At 45.3% G+C, this 15,768-nt stretch overlaps 1 protein-coding gene across 1 annotated transcript in view; it reads right to left on the bottom strand.

The window, feature by feature from the left end:
* Positions 1-15,768, bottom strand: part of dnhd1 (dynein heavy chain domain 1) — a 106,995-nt gene that overhangs the window by 57,437 nt on the left and 33,790 nt on the right. Inside the window, exons 16-22 of the mRNA XM_079553016.1 lie at positions 11,290-11,488; positions 10,713-10,804; positions 9,139-9,301; positions 7,120-7,245; positions 6,947-7,044; positions 4,945-5,320; positions 59-2,539 (exon numbers count right to left, since the gene is read on the bottom strand). Coding sequence (XP_079409142.1) covers positions 59-2,539; positions 4,945-5,320; positions 6,947-7,044; positions 7,120-7,245; positions 9,139-9,301; positions 10,713-10,804; positions 11,290-11,488 — 3,535 coding nt within the window. The remainder of the gene's footprint in view (positions 1-58; positions 2,540-4,944; positions 5,321-6,946; positions 7,045-7,119; positions 7,246-9,138; positions 9,302-10,712; positions 10,805-11,289; positions 11,489-15,768) is intronic.

Raw genomic sequence — 15,768 nt, 5'->3', positions numbered from 1 at the left:
TCGTTTGGTTAGTAAAAGTTATCAAAACAATGGCGAGCAAAATCACACTGCTGAGCACCTCTGCTGTCAGGCTCCACAGAATCTTCAGTAGTACATTGATCAGCCGTCAGGCACACTTCGAAGTGCTGCACAAGTGCCGTCAAGATGCGGGAAAATGACATGACTTCCTGCAGTCCCTCGGGAGCCCTTCGAGAAGATCCCATCGTCGTGGCGTTGCCAGGCATTGTGGCTTCTTCACGAAGCAAACGCAGCGTAGCGGGAAAAAGATCTTCAGCCAGCGACTCCCACATTTCTACTACTTCTTTGTCCAGATGGTGTTTCGAGTAGATCTTGTTCATCTGACTCTTCCACACAGATTTCCACAGCTCGGCGCCAACGAAGTGAACCAGGCTGCAGGCGGTCAGGGCTGAAGGGCAGGCGGTGCTAAGATCGCTCACTTCGAGGAAAACCTGCAGATGTTCTCGCGGAGGCATGAGCTTCTCCCCAGAGGCCAGGCTTAGGAGCGGACCGGGGGAGTGACACAGCGTGACTATAGTGTCCGTCCACATCGGCTCCCCGGCTGGGCTCCTCGGGTCCTCCCCGTCCAGTATCAGCCAGTTCACCACGCCCGCCCCTTGTCCACAACGTCTCAGGAGTGTTGTGAGCGCGCCATCTTGCCAGCCTCTCTGCTCACAATCATGCCCAAACAGCTCTTCGAAGGACATGGAGTTTGGGAACAGGACATCGGGCTTCACAAATCTCCTTGAAGGTTCAGTGCTTTGTTTGCTTGATTTGGCGGCGAGCACATTGAGAGCACCTGCCAAAACTGAGTAGCAGCTTGTTTTTCCACTCCCACATGGGCCACTGAGTATAACAGCCCGGCCAGATTTCAGGTTCTGGTAAACGGTCAGGGCGTTGTGGATGAGTTCAGTGTCTGGCTGGAGGTCAAGCGTTTGCAATACCTCTACAATCGCGGCTTTGACATTGTCTTTTTCACGTTCTTCAAGGTAATGTTCCAGTGACTGAAACTGGCAAACTACTGGGAATATGTCTTTAAGGATTTTCTGGAACTCTAAGACCTTGTTCAGCTCATGAGTCCAGGGAAGGAGGACAGACAGAATGGACTTAACGACAGCGGCTTCCTCCATTAGACTCTGCACAACTTTGAACACCGCAGCGTTCGCTTGAGATAAGTTTCTCTGCCTTCTGCATTGTTCCAAGTATGGTTCAGATGAGGCGATAATATTTTGCAAGATAAGAAAAAAGCAACTATCGTTTTTAGTTTTGCAGCCAGGCAGACACAAGCTCTCCTCTGCAAACATGATGAGTGACACTAGACGTTGACTCAGGTACGTGGCGTCTATGAACCCGAGGGACGTAAGCATGACGTCCGCGATGACCTTGTAATCAGGGTGGGTTAAAGCAACAGGTCTGGAAGCGACTTGGAGATCTTCGGGGAGGGCTTGCACTTTAGAGGGCACCAAGACACAGCCATAGTTGTACGAAGCGCGGATGTCTTTGTCTGAGTTAAGAAGATTGCACGTTAGATGCACGCGACCTTCGGACATTTTGGCCTCTGTAACTCTGGTGAAGGACTCATGAATGTTGATCAAAAACTGTCCAAGAGCTGTTGAAACTTTATCTGATAGTAAGTCAGCTGAATCCAGGACTAGCCACGCCCCGATCTGGAGGGAACCGAGTAAAAAGTTCTCAACTGTAACTCGCCTGACACTTGGACCACACTCTAGGACAAAAGCCAACCTCCCCAATGCCATAGCAAGTTGGACAATGAGATTTCTCTTACTCGTTTTGCAAGAGCCGTTGACAAGACCGCACCTGAAGTTCGTGAGAGCCAATAGAATGCCCAGTTTAGCACGATCCATAGAAGGTGTGTGCGGGATGATCCAGTCGTCTGAACCAATATACTCGTAACCGTAATGGAGACGTTGATTTAAAACATCCATGAAACAGAAAGACTGTTGACTGTCATCAACACTTAAGTTGTACTTGATTGAGCTGAGCCACTCGAATGAAGAATGGAGATGCCCCTGGACCTTCTGGAGACGGGAGATGTGCCCCAACTGATTCATCGTGACTTGCACTAAAGCGCGAAGGAACTGCCGCACACAAGCTGTCGTCACACCACTGACCTTCTCCTGCACCATGCGGTTCCGGATGAGGCGTCCCAGCACCGACATTCTTGTTCTCAGGAAGAACTTGAGGTTGTTCATTTTGATGGGATGTGGAAAACATTCTGCAAAGACTCTGCACCACACCGCCTCCTCGGCCACCAGCAAACATTGACTGGGCTGTGCAGCCAGCAGAGCCAAGATATTCAGAGTCTGCTTGGTCACATCTTTAGAAAGCGTTGTTTCAACCAGTCGTTTATCCACAGAAAGAACTTGCGTATGAGGTCCAAGCTGCTCCATCAGCTGAGAACAGTCCCTCATGTGTTCAACCATGGACAGGTGCAGCTGTTGGTCAAAGTCACGTAGCCACAGGGCAGCATCGAGTCTGGGTTCCACCGGAGACACAAAGGTGATGCACTCCTGGAGGCTGCCTATAAAGTGAAATGTTCAGAATGAATTTAAAAACACTTACATCCAGGGCCTTGACTAAGCCTGGCGCTAAACTATGAGTAGTACCTGAAATTAGCCATGGCTATTTTGTGGGCCTGATTTACCATTAGACACTGTATATTTTTAGTGCCGCAAATGTGATATGTAAATGAGTTTACCGCTTGAGCAAAACACACTTTCCACAAAGAGCCATGTATAAAAGTCCTCATGGATAAAGGACAAATGGCCATTGAAAATTATTATTTTATTATTTACTGTGGGCATACCGCCTTTGCTAAGCTAAGCAGGAAGGGCCTGGTCGGTACTTGGATGGGAGACCGTTTGGTAAAACCAGGAAGCCTGGCGAATGTAGTGTGTGAGTGTGTGGTTGGTGGTGGTCGGAGGGGCCGATGGCGCAGTCAGTCTACCCCAGGGCAGCTGTGGCTACAATAGCAGCTTACCATCACCAAGTATGGAGTGAATGAATAATGCAATGTAAAGCGTCTTTGAGTGCCCAGAAAGCGCGATATAAAACCGATGCATTATTTGTATTATTATTTATTGAAATATGAATAGTAATTATTATAGGAAATCCATTTTCTTATCTGAATCTTTATTCTTCTCTGTGATTTGAGTCTGTCTCAAATATTTGATTCATGTTTGCACCGCGATGATAGTGCTTGTTTAGGCGCATCCAGCTGTAGATACATGCTGGTTCAGGGGCATCTCACAGGCACGGTGTGCTTCACAATGCACAGGCCGCGGCCAAAGGGGAGTGTTGGGAAAACCTGTCTTAAAAGAGTCATTATCGGCGCTGAATGTGGAGGGGGGGTTACACAAATACAAACAAAGGCAGCAGAGCTAAACGGCTCTGTTAAACAGGGTAAAACGAGACGGCAGTTGAAGGAAGGGGATGTGCATACATTGATGGGTGGGGAGACAAAGACAACAAGAGTGGACACGGGTTTGCTTTCATTGTATAGGTATTTTTCTTTGTTTTTCCCTTGGACAGAGAGAGTGTGTGTGTGTGTGTGTGTGTGTGTGTGTGTGTGTGTGTGTGTGTGTGTGTGTGTGTGTGTGTGTGTGTGTGTGTGTGTGTGTGTGTGTGTGTGTGTGTGTGTGTGTGTGTGTGTGTGTGTGCGTGAGTTTTAGTAATATTAATTATGGAAATTGCCATGGTGGGTGTCAGAGGCTGGCGCTTGAGGAAGAAAGGAAAAAAATAAAGAGTAAAAATAACAAAATAATAATTAGATAATAATAAAATAATAATAATAATAAAACTAAATTAATTGAAAATACTAATAATTTTTAAAAGGAGAAAGGGGGGATCAATAATTATGTGATTTGGAGAGCAGGAAGGAAACAAACACGGAATAGACAAGCAGACACACATATACGTACATACATACATACAACCATATATATAGATATAGATATATATACGTCTCTTAGCCACTTTTTCTTTTTTTCTTTTTTCCTTTCCTCCTTTTCTTTCTCCCTCTCTTCCCTTTCACTTTTCTCCTTCCTCCCCTTCTCCTCTCAGTCGGGAGTGACCGTGTGGGCCATTATTCCTAGTCGCACTCTAGCCCTGAGGAGAGCGCAGACCAGGATAGCTCCATAGACTCCAAGGCAACCCTCTCACCCCACTGGGGAGTCAGACTGCCTCAGGGACTTTTGATGTGCCCACCGAGGCAACCCCCTCACTCCAATGAGGAGTTGGTCTGCCTCGATGGCCCATGGTTGAGCCGCCACCATTTTAGTTCAGAGAGGGGAGAGAGGAGAGACCTTAGGGATAGAGAGCTGCGTAATTGAGTGTGATGATGGAATGATGTTAGTAATAATAATCATAGTGATAGTTCGTGATCGTAGACTTCTTGAAAGCAAAAGGAAAAGAAACAGGAATCCGGACAGCTGCAGGATTTTTGAGCCGTCATGATAAATACGACAGCACCCGCAAACAATGTCATTTGCACGTCTTTCCTCTCCTGACTTTTACCTGAGTGGGACTATTCTCCAAGAGACTGATGAGATCATTATGTCACAGACGACAGGGACATGTATAGACAGCAGTGTAAGCCCGATGGGCAGGCCAATATGCTCGCCCATGTGGACTGCCAATGTAAAAACTGTGCGTTTCAGGTCCTTCTGCTCTCCTTTATAACAGAAATGATTTGCTTCAATAAACTTATGAAAACACAATACACAGACCAATAAGAACATGTTTTCCATCGGATTACAAACATGGGAGAGGCAGGAGGTTTAAAAGCAGAATGAGGTTTGTACTGGACAACTGTTTTCAGTTAAAACAATATTAGATTGATCTTTATGCTGTTCTGCGTTGTTGTATTGAAAAAAAAATATATAGTATTGATAAGTATCAGTAACATTTCTAACCTTCCATACTCACCTAAAACCCCCACCACCTTGAGCGAGGCCTGGCTGTTGGAGCAGACTGCCCGGCCCCGCAGCTCCCACACCCCTGGGAAGAGTCTCCGGACAAAGCGGAGCATGGAGGAGGGGCTGGGCGTTGTGGAGAATAGCTCCACCAGCTCCCTGTCGCTCAGGAACCACAGCCGGGCGCACTGAGTGCGGAGGGAGTCCAACAGCGCCACCATCGGACCAGAAACCGCATCCACCATAGACAGCCCCGAAAACAGAACGTGACAAAGGGCCTCACTATGGAGCGCTGTGTCTGAGGCAACAAGGCTCAGCACGCGAGGATCCCTGGAGACACGCTGGATCACCTGCTCAAACGTTGTCTCCACAGGTTGGAACAGCAGCAACTACAGACAAAACATGAAACATTTAAACACGAGGGCCACATTTCAGATTTTCTGATGTGTCTGTAGCCTTGTTTCTATTGAGCTACAATTGTGCAAGTTGAATAATTCCAAACGATTTTGAGGTTTGAGGAGGTGGTTTTTCAAGAACTGCAACGGAAACACTTTTGTCTTACTGGTCATGTGATCAGCAAACTAGGGCTATATACACAGTGTTGGGAAAGTTCATTTTCTACATGAACTAGTTCAAAGTTCAGTTCACAAATTTCAACATGAACTAGTTCGTTCATAGTTCATAATTGTTTATAATAAATAGTTTGTTCATAGTTCCAATATTTTTTTTTTTTTTTTGCTGCGAGCTATTATTAAATAGGTGAGAAGTATATTTCCCCTCTCAGGGAAATTATATTCCATAATTTAAAGCAACAGTCTGAAGTATTCTGAGATGCATTTTTGCCAACCTTGGGAGAGCTGGAGAAAGTTGACTTCAGCCATGAGTCAAAAATATTATGGCCTCCTCACTTAGTGTTAAAGCTATTTCATGTCAGCCTGTCACTGTTTTAGGAGTGGATTTGGATATCTTTGCTAATCATATTTTATTACATTATTTTTATTATTTCTTTCAAGTTTAGTTGGTAAATTCTTAGTGGAAAATGAAGCTACAAATATTCAAGTGCATTTGTATTAATTTGGTCAATTAATCATGTGAATAAGATTGTTTTAGGAGCTAATTTGTAGTTAAAAGACTCCACATTGTGTCTTTATGTAAATGAGTGGCACCGCGGAGCAGAGGAGTTTGGAGCCACAGACAAGGGAAACTTTGTAACCTCACTCTGTGGCTGCTGTGGCACCGTGCGGACCCGCTGGTTACCGCTGTGCCAGGGCATGTGCCAGAGCCATAAACAGCAGAGTTCACCGCCTCAGACCTGGTCACAGTCGGGCCGCAGGCGCGGGGGCGGAGGGGAGCGAGCGCGAGCTACACCGTGGACCCGCCAGAGTTTAGACCCGCTGGTAAACTCTGACGGCGCGGCGGGGTTTTATATTCACTGGTATAAGAAATCTGGCACCATATTGAATGAACGTAAATAGAACGGGAAATGCCGTTCACAGACACCAGAATGAACGCGTTCATGGTTTCGTTCATCAGGCAGTAACACTGTGCGTTCAGTTCACGTTCGCCCAAAATATGAACGCGTTCATTGAACGAAAGTTCATGAACGCGTCCAGGTACATCACTGTATATATATAAAGACAAACGCTTCTAATGTGAGAAACTTTCTCGGTAAACACGGACCCATGTCAGTGGAAAAATCCAGACTCACCGCTGCACCAGCGTGTGAGTCTGGTAAGAATTCTACAGCCTAACATACACAAGCAAACAGGAAGTGTAGATTATTATCGAGGGAACTTCCGCATCCCAAGTGTGACGCTGCTCAAGAACAACACGTCACAAATCTCTACTCAGTATCGTGAACAAAAGCTTTATGCTTATGTTAAATGCAGAGGACACATTTCCCTGCTCGGACAATAAAGTATACAAAACAAAACAAAACAAAAAAACAAACAAACAAACAAATCTCTATTAGAAGAATAAACATAAAACAGATTTTAAAGAGAGTTGAGACATACCAAGTCAGTCTGTGAGACGGAAATAGATGGATTGTGTAAAACTTTGATGAAAAACCTCCACACTCGTTGGAATTGCAGAAAAAGCTCAAGCGTGTTACCTTTAAACAAAGGGAGAAATAGATTCAAATATCTGTTTTCGATCTCTCCATATGAAGGTGTTTGGAGGGTCTTACCAAGCTTCTGCATCAGCTGCAGCCAGTCTGCCAGCTCGGTCCTGAAGTCCGCACTGAGTGGGGACCTCGACATGTCGGACAAAATGACCAAATCCAACTGAGCCTCGGCAAGATGGACTTCCAGATCTGGAACAATAACAATCACAGTTTAGTTCAGTATGTGGATACAAATCTACTTCCTCCAGCTCGTCTTTAGTCCATGGAAACAAAGGCAAAGTATCTCTCGCTAAAACAGTCAAACCAGGTCAGAAATCTAAACCCTCATTTACACCCAAGTCTTCCATACAGTCATGTGACGAACTCCAGTTTTTATTTCTTTGTTCAAAACACCATATGTCAGCTTCTTCCGATTCTTTTGATTTTAAATTAACGTTTTGGCAAAGTCCGTGTTTATGCATGCAAAAGTCGGCCAAAAATATCAGCAGTGCATATCGGCATCGGCCAGAGAAAAACCCATAGTGGTGGACCTCTGGCTAATAGCAGCTAAAGCAGGAGGAGCTAATGCCGGAAAACATTTTTTTACTCTTATCCACAAAAGGACATTCTTTTGAAAGCTTCTTTAAAACACGTTGTCCATGACTGAAATAAAGTCCATCTCTGTCATGTTGGCCTCAATAGCTTCAGTTTCCACTTGGAGCTTCACAGTGACCGCAGCTAATGCTAGTGCTAATGCTAGTGCTAATGCTAATGCTAATGCTAATGCTAGTGCTAATGCTAATGCCACTCTCACAGACACAGAGCAGGAGCATCAGGAGGAGGAGCCGTCAGTCAGAGCTACTGTATTTAACCCCTTTTTGCGGAGGCAGCCAATCAGCATTCATCTGCTGAGTTTACTCTCCAAACGTAGAGCTTCAATGGGATTTCCCATCGAGCTTCAGCAGCTCTGAGGGACAGAGAGACGACAGGGAAGAAACACCTGATAAATAAAAGACATTCTCACAACATTTAACACACTCTAGTGCAGGGGTGGGCACGTTTTCATGACGCTGGGCCTGTTCTAATCATCATTGAAAGACCAAGGGCCCGAAGTAAAGCACCACTTCCAACAAGTACTAGTGTTGTGCATCATATATGAATTAATTGTGTGCTCTGCTGAGAAATCTTTAAGGAATTGACTGCATTTTTCACATTTTTGAGTAGTTTATTTAAAGCAGTACTAAGTAACTCTTCCCCCTAGAGGCCATAAGCGCAACTGCAGGTGTTGTTGCAAGTTACGATTTTTTTACTTATTAATTGTCTTGGAGAGTAAATACTACGCCGACAGGAAAGGCGAAGGGAGAGAGGGTTATTGTGCATCCAATTATACAATGGAAATATTTTTTTTCACTCAAACTTGGCTGTAAATACTGTTTAAAGTGACGTTAGCTCGCAGTTAGCTTTGCCCGTTAGCATGTTAGCTTCTTCTTCGTGATTACATTAGTGTGTATTGCTTTTTCCGGACCGGTGGCAGTCAAGTTGCAAACATGGTTTTCTGGCCAGAGACACCAGGGGGAGATGAAAGACGCTCCAATCATCCCATAAACACTTGTATTACCCCCACAGGGACAACGGGAAGGATTTATTAAGGTAAACACGTTACTTAGTACTGCTTTAATCTCTGATTTGTTAGTTATTTCTCAAACTCATCTTGACAGCCAGAGGTTCGATGCTGGAGGGCCAGATTTGGCCCCCGAGAGGATTCATTATTTTTTGGCTGAAATTTTGAGGGAAGTCAAGCTTCACTTGTAGCCAATGAAATTAACAACAAGCGGCTGCATCTGCTGCTGCCGTATTTTGATCGATTGGAAGTAAATCAAGTACATTCATGCACTGCGAACACTCCCATCAGTCTAAAGTGGGGAAAGTGGAGCTGATCAAACCAACACAGTGAATGAGACACAGAGCTACACATTGTACGCACTTCATTTGTATAATATTCACCAAGGACACTCACAGGAAGGTTTTTGTAGCACTCAGTTTTACCATGTTCACCATTTCTCAGATGAAGTGTATTGGTATGTCCATGTTGTGGCCTCTGACCTGTGACAGTCCACAGGAACTGACGGCGGGCCCCAGCATCGCCCTGGAGCTCCACACACGTCAGAGAGAAGTCTTCCAGAGTGAGGCGCCTCTCTGTCCATTGCTTCTGCAGATTTTGGAAATCTTGCTCCATGTCGCGCTCCACATCAGCCTCCAAGCAAACCTGAAAGTTACAGATCATCTTCATGTTATTAGTCATGCTTTAGGTTGGAATTTAATGTTTCCAACAAAAAAGAAAATCTCTGTCTATACATTGGACTAAAGAGGCTCAAGTTAACACCAAGTAATAGAGCAGTGTTTCTAACCTGCGACAGGGTTGCCAGGTCCGCGATTAATCACACAATCGGAATTGTGTGTTTTTTAAAGCCATTCCGCGGGTGAAAAAAACTGTCCGCGTTTTTTTGCCTTGCTGTAATCAATGTTGAATTGATCAAAATCACTATTTCGAAGGCAAATCCAAGGCTTTTTCAATAAGGGCGGGAAGTAGGGGCAGTTTCTCATCATCATAGGAGCACATGGGCTCTGTTAACTAGTAAACAATATTGAAAATTCCAGCCACGCCGTATGTCCGCAGGTTTTCCGATGTTTTCAGAAAATTTTGGGCGGGTTTGGCTGCCAAGACCTGGCAACCCTGACCTGCGAGACCGAAAGGAGGTCAGGGAAACCTTTCTCCCAAGGTTACAGCGGATTGCTGTATGAACATTGAGGTTAAGGTCCTTTGCTTGTCATTATACAACTGACATGTGTCCTCGGCATTTGACCCATCCTTCCATGCTGCTGAGGTGACCTGTATGATGAACCAGGCTCGGTCAGAATCACCTGGAGGATTCTCCTATTGTACATGTTTTTGGTTGATTGTTTGGATCAACTGAACTTTGATATCAAATATACTCAAACAGGGTCAAATACCAAATTGTTTTAGCAAAAGTTCAAATGAATATAATTGTTCGCTTCAGGTTCCTGGCTGCTCAATGCTCCAGTGATAGCTAACCCTTCCCCACTGCCCTGAAGCTCTAGCAAGGACTGGCTGCTGGATCCACAGTCTTCAGCCTGATGTGCATAGTGCAGACTGACGTCTACAGCCTGTCCACCCATGGAAGAGGGATCTCCTGCAATGTGGTTCTCCTTGAACTCGTGTTGACAAACCCAGTGGGTATGAACGAGGTTTTAAGCAGTGGCTAAAGTGGACTGTGGGAGGTGGTGGAACTCTGGTCTAGAAGACTCAGTACATTTCATTAGGTCGATATATAACTTGACTAAATGCGTGTGTTAAGCCCCATGCACACCGGTCAAGTCATGTTACCGGTTCTATTTGGCTGCTTAAAACGGCAATCAGTCCATTCCTGTCGCTGACTCACTGAATCTAACAACTTCATTCAGTCTAACAAGTAAAATGAATCGCATTTCACACCACTACTTTAAAATAAAAACACTCAATCAGGACTAAGACAAGACAAATGGAACCCAATTAGGAAAAGCCAAACTAAAGTGTCTGTGTGGTTTTGTCATATTTGCAGGATAACGTGGCGATGATGACTGTCTGTGCATGTAAATGGCCTGAACAGGGGGCTCACCTTGCTGAGGAGAGAGGAATACTGCTCCAGGCTGTGGGACAGAAGGTGGCCCATGGTCAGCTCATGCACCTTCACGTGACTCAGAGTCAGACCTGCCAAAAGAGCAGAGGCCGCACTTCACTTCAGACAGGAAAACAAAATATCACATGAAGAAAATAAACCATTTCAGAGTGCTGCTCAGTCACCTACTGTACTTAAACACATGTGGAAATATAATATACTGGCCACTCCGTGATACTGCAGCGGAAAATCCCCCTGGGCCCGGAGAGGATTTTCGCCATAAGCCCCAGGGGCATGCTGGGACCTCATTTCAGCCCAGGAGTTTTATGATTTAAAACCGGCCCTCTTACCCCCAGATGTTTTAGCTCACCTCGAAGGGCGTACACCATACAAAAATACTGCTTGTGTTTGACTGGACAGTTTCACTAGGGTCGGCAGTTTTTGTGGAGGTTATTATCTGCTTTAACAAATGTTTGTATCACTTAAAAAAATAACTTTTTAGGATGAGCGGTACTAACTAAAACACCCTCTCAGAATCTCGGTCAAACCTAGAAGAGACGGCGAGAGAGTTAAGAACCTCTGAGGATGGCCAGCCAGTGCTTGTGTTTGAGACAGGGCTCCTTCAGTTGGGTGATGAGCTCCAGCTGGTGGCGCTGTTGCTCCAGCTCGTTCAGCGTCCTGTGAAGAAGTGCGTCGCCCGGAGGGACGTCGGTGCTGACCGAGAGGACGCTCCTCCTGCGCTCCTCCAGATGTGCTTTGGCTCTGACCACATCCATCTGCATAACAAACAAGTCACAGCTTTACCAGCGTTTCCTACGGCTGACGCAGCACTCTCTCATTTACACGCCTTAATGCTGTAATCCACATGGAACAATCCCAGCAATATCCCCCAGAGTGGTTTTTGGTGGCTTCATTCACGCAGTTCTCAGCAATCCTCCTAAATCCTTCTCTCTGAGCAGCTGCTCCGCCCTCTGCTGGTAAACCACTGACGTGCTCCCATCTGACGTCAGAAATTAACAAGGAAGTGCTCGACATCTGTAATGTAATGCCTTACGGCCTGATTTTTAATCGTCCGCACTGCCCCTGCGGAGAAAACAAACGCTCCCCTGAGTGTCTGAACAGATGTCATGTTTGCACCGAAAGTTGTGAGGATGGAGCTCTTTCTAACCTACTCTGGACACGCCTGTTCTTTTTTCTTATCTAACGATAATGTCACAGAGAAAATGCGCATTTGGCTGAGAGAGGACAGGACTTTATTCAACCTTCCTAAAGAAGAGGCCACTCGCCAGAAGTTGGAATTTCTCTCCGGGATTCAGGGACTATCAGCCAAAACAGTGTTTGTCCGTCCACTTCACTGGTGCTTGGTGAACCTTCGCCAGAACCAAAGTGGAAAAACACCCGATGGAACGGCCAGAGCAGTGAGTAAATCAAAATGTGTGTTAGCATGTGTGTTAGCGTGTGTTAGCGTCTGTGCTAGCGTGTGTGCTAGCGTCTGTGCTAGCGTGTGTTAGCGTGTGTGTTAGGGTGTGTGTTAGCGTGTGTGTTAGCATGTGTGTGCTAGCGTCTGTGCTAGTGTGTGTTAGCGTGTGTGTTAGCGTGTGTGTTAGCATGTGTGTTAGCATGTGTGTTAGCGTGTGTGATAGCGTGTGTGCTAGCATCTGTGTTAGCGTGTGTTAGCGTGTGTGTTAGTGTGTGTGCTAGCGTCTGTGCTAGCGTGTGTGTTAGTGTGTGTTAGCATGTGTATTAGTGTGTGTGTTAGCATGTGTGTTAGCGTGTGTGTTAGCGTGTGTTAGCATGTGTGTTAGCGTGTGTTTTAGCGTCTGTGCTAGCGTCTGTGCTAGCGTGTGTTAACGTGTGTTAGCGTCTGTGCTAGCGTGTGTTAGCGTGTGTTAGCGTGTGTTAGTGTGTGTGTTAGCGTCTGTGCTAGCGTCTGTGCTAGCGTGTGTTAACGTGTGTGTTAGCGTCTGTGCTAGCGTGTGTTAGCGTGTGTGTTAGCGTGTGTTAGTGTGTGTGTTAGCGTGTGTTAGCTTATGTGCTAGCGTGTGTGTTAGCGTGTGTTAGCATGTGTGTTAGCGTGTGTTTTAGCGTCTGTGCTAGCGTCTGTGCTAGCGTGTGTTAACGTGTGTGTTAGCGTCTGTGCTAGCGTGTGTTAGCGTGTGTGTTAGCGTGTGTTAGTGTGTGTGTTAGCGTGTGTTAGCTTATGTGCTAGCGTGTGTGTTAGCGTGTGTTAGCGTGTGTTAGTGTGTGTGTTAGCGTGTGTTAGCTTATGTGCTAGCGTGTGTGTTAGAGTGTGTGTTAGCGTGTGTTCTAGCGTGTGTTAGCGTGTGTGTTTGCATGTGTGTTAGACTGTGTGTTAGCGTGTGTGTTTGTTCAGAATCGACCCCCGGGTCTTGCATTATGATGTGAATAAGTAAAAATGTGCATGTATTATTTTTTGTAAAGTCCCTCCTTCCCAGATCTCAGCGACTAATCAAAGTCTAGTATCCTCCCGCGTCGACCAATGAGACAAGCTGTGTACCGGCCTGTCAGGTCCAATCAGGAGAAGAGGGAGGAGCTTGATCGTTTACTATCGAACAGGATTAGACTTTGAAGGCAAAAATTCCCCCAAATCTTTCCCGTTTAGGATAATTCTGCAAAGACAAAGAGCGATTCAGAAGCCCCTTATGAGAGACCAACAGGCCCGTTTGGAATCGTGAGGCCGTCCTTCTGTGGCGGAGCCATAGGGGCTGGTGCAGTGTGATTTGGGCAGCTCCAACAGCTGACCCCACGACTCGGCAACGGACTAGTGGAAGAAGATGGATGGATGGGTAATTCTGCAGACTCCAAGGTCCTCAGGTGATTCTAGTCTAGTCTAGATGTTGGAGTTTGGAAAGTTTTTAACCAGCGTAATGAAGTTTGAATAAGGGCAACATCAAAACATCTTTTTACCAATATACCTTATGTCTGTGTTTAAAGGAATAGGCCACCGTTTTTACATACTGTGATATGCTCTTAACTCACTTTAGACGTGTTAATATATCCCCGTCTGGTCTTTGTCCGTGCGCTCTGCCAGGCAAACGGAGCACATACGCAGCCTCTCCCACATGTCACATAGCTCCAAAAAAGCTCACGATAGAAGTTACCAAGCTCTTCCACGTGTTCCCTATTTAAATAAAGTTACGTGAAGTGTTTTCATGCGAAGTATATTTACACAGAAATGTAACGTGTCGATTTTATAAGCAAATAAAAAGAGAGACTATATTGTGAGGCGTGATGATACGAGGAGTAAAACGTCCGCGCAGTAACTCCTAAAGGTTATTGACGGAAGTGAGCGGGGGGAAGTCTTTAGGAGTTACTGCGCGGACGTTTTGCTCCTCGTATCATTACGCCTCACAATATAGTCCCCCTTTTTATTTGCTTATAAAATCGACATGCTACATTTCTGTGTAAATATACTTCGCATGAAAACACTTCATGTAACTTTATTTAAATAGGGAACACGTGGAAGAGCTTGGTAGCTTCTATCGTGAGCTTTTTTGGAGCTATATGACATGTGGGAGAGGCTGCGTATGTGCTCCGTTTGCCTGGCAGAGCGCACGGACAAAGACCAGACGGGGATATATTAACACGTCTAAAGTGAGGTAAGAACATATCACAGTATGTAAAAACGGTGGCCTATTCCTTTAAACTATAATGATAATATTATGCATCAAAGCATTTCTCCGACCTAATATATATTTTTTTAATTCATTTAAAAAGTATAAAAGAGGAAAAACTACAACACTACACAGACATGAAGTGGACGTACAGCCCCGTTGTCATGGCAACGTTAGGCTGACGGCTCTGAGGGAAAGTTTGGATGTGTTTGGTGCAAAGTTTAGACGGAAGAGGCTGTTTCAGAGTGAACGGATTAAAGAGGGGGTATTATGCTTTTTTCAGCCACATAGCACCAGTCTATAGCACACTACAATGATGACCAAACCTTCTGTTGGTCTGTCAATGCAGTAAATTAGAATAACTGCCTTGTATAAAATTGCTCTTTCAAAATGGCGGTAGCAAATGACTTGAAATAGGCCCCTGTCTCTTTAAGAACCTCTGACCCTTTCCGACACGCCCCCTCCACACGCTGTCTGTGGCATCACAACAACACTGCGCTTGTCTCAACAGTATTGAAACTACGATCGGTGCATTTTAATTTTTATTGTTGGAAAGGAGCTACTGTTTATCACTTTGTGAACAATGGCCACACGGGATATTATTTGGAGACGAACCTTCCACACCGGACGCTTGGAAGGGGCTCTTGCCTGAAAAATAACTGCTGTTTGGAGGCTCTCTCTTTGCATCTGCCATGCCCTATGGATCTCTAACTATACCCCCATGGACGACACCAGGATCTGCAGGAGCCCATACGATTCAAAAGACGGACATTATCTGTGCAGGTGGACAATGGTTTTCGAGGTTACCCGTTAGCTTGTTATAATCGACTACAGCTCATTGTTGATGAAAAGTCTGCAATAAACCACAAATGAGTAAAGCCAGGCTCATTGTGTGATCATCGTAAAGGCTGCTTCGAGTAGTTGCTGCTTTGTTGACGTTATTTATAATATGCTGCCTGTTTTCAATGAATGTTGTGAAGGTGAAGGTTGTTAGCTTGTCGCGGCTAATAGTGCCTTAGCTCCGGGAGAAACCACTCGGCTACGACTCACTGTAGATGAAATGTGAGCAATAAACTACGAAATCAACAAGCCAGGCTCCGTGTGTGATCATCATAAAGGCTGCTTCAAGCAGTTGCCTGTTAAGTGACGTTTTCAATGCATAATATGCTGCTTGTATTCAGTGAATTTTCCCGTTAGCTTGTCGCGGCTAGCTTGTTAGCTCCGGGAGAAAACCACTCGGCTATGACCCATTGTAGATGAAATGTGAGCAATAAACTTCCAAATCAACAAGCCTGGCTCCGTGTGTGATCATTGTTAAACGGTTCTTTATGTGTGTGGTGGTTTTATTGACTTTATGTGTGCATATTTCTCGTTTTCACGTGATGACTCGAGGTTTAGCTTAGCATTAGCTTTCTCCGGAG

Source organism: Gobius niger, assembly GCF_951799975.1.
Source record: "Gobius niger genome assembly, chromosome: 3".
Classification (NCBI taxonomy): Eukaryota; Metazoa; Chordata; class Actinopteri; order Gobiiformes; family Gobiidae; genus Gobius; species Gobius niger.
Note: the sequence above shows the minus strand (reverse complement) of the source record. Positions and strands in the feature narration are given on the sequence as shown.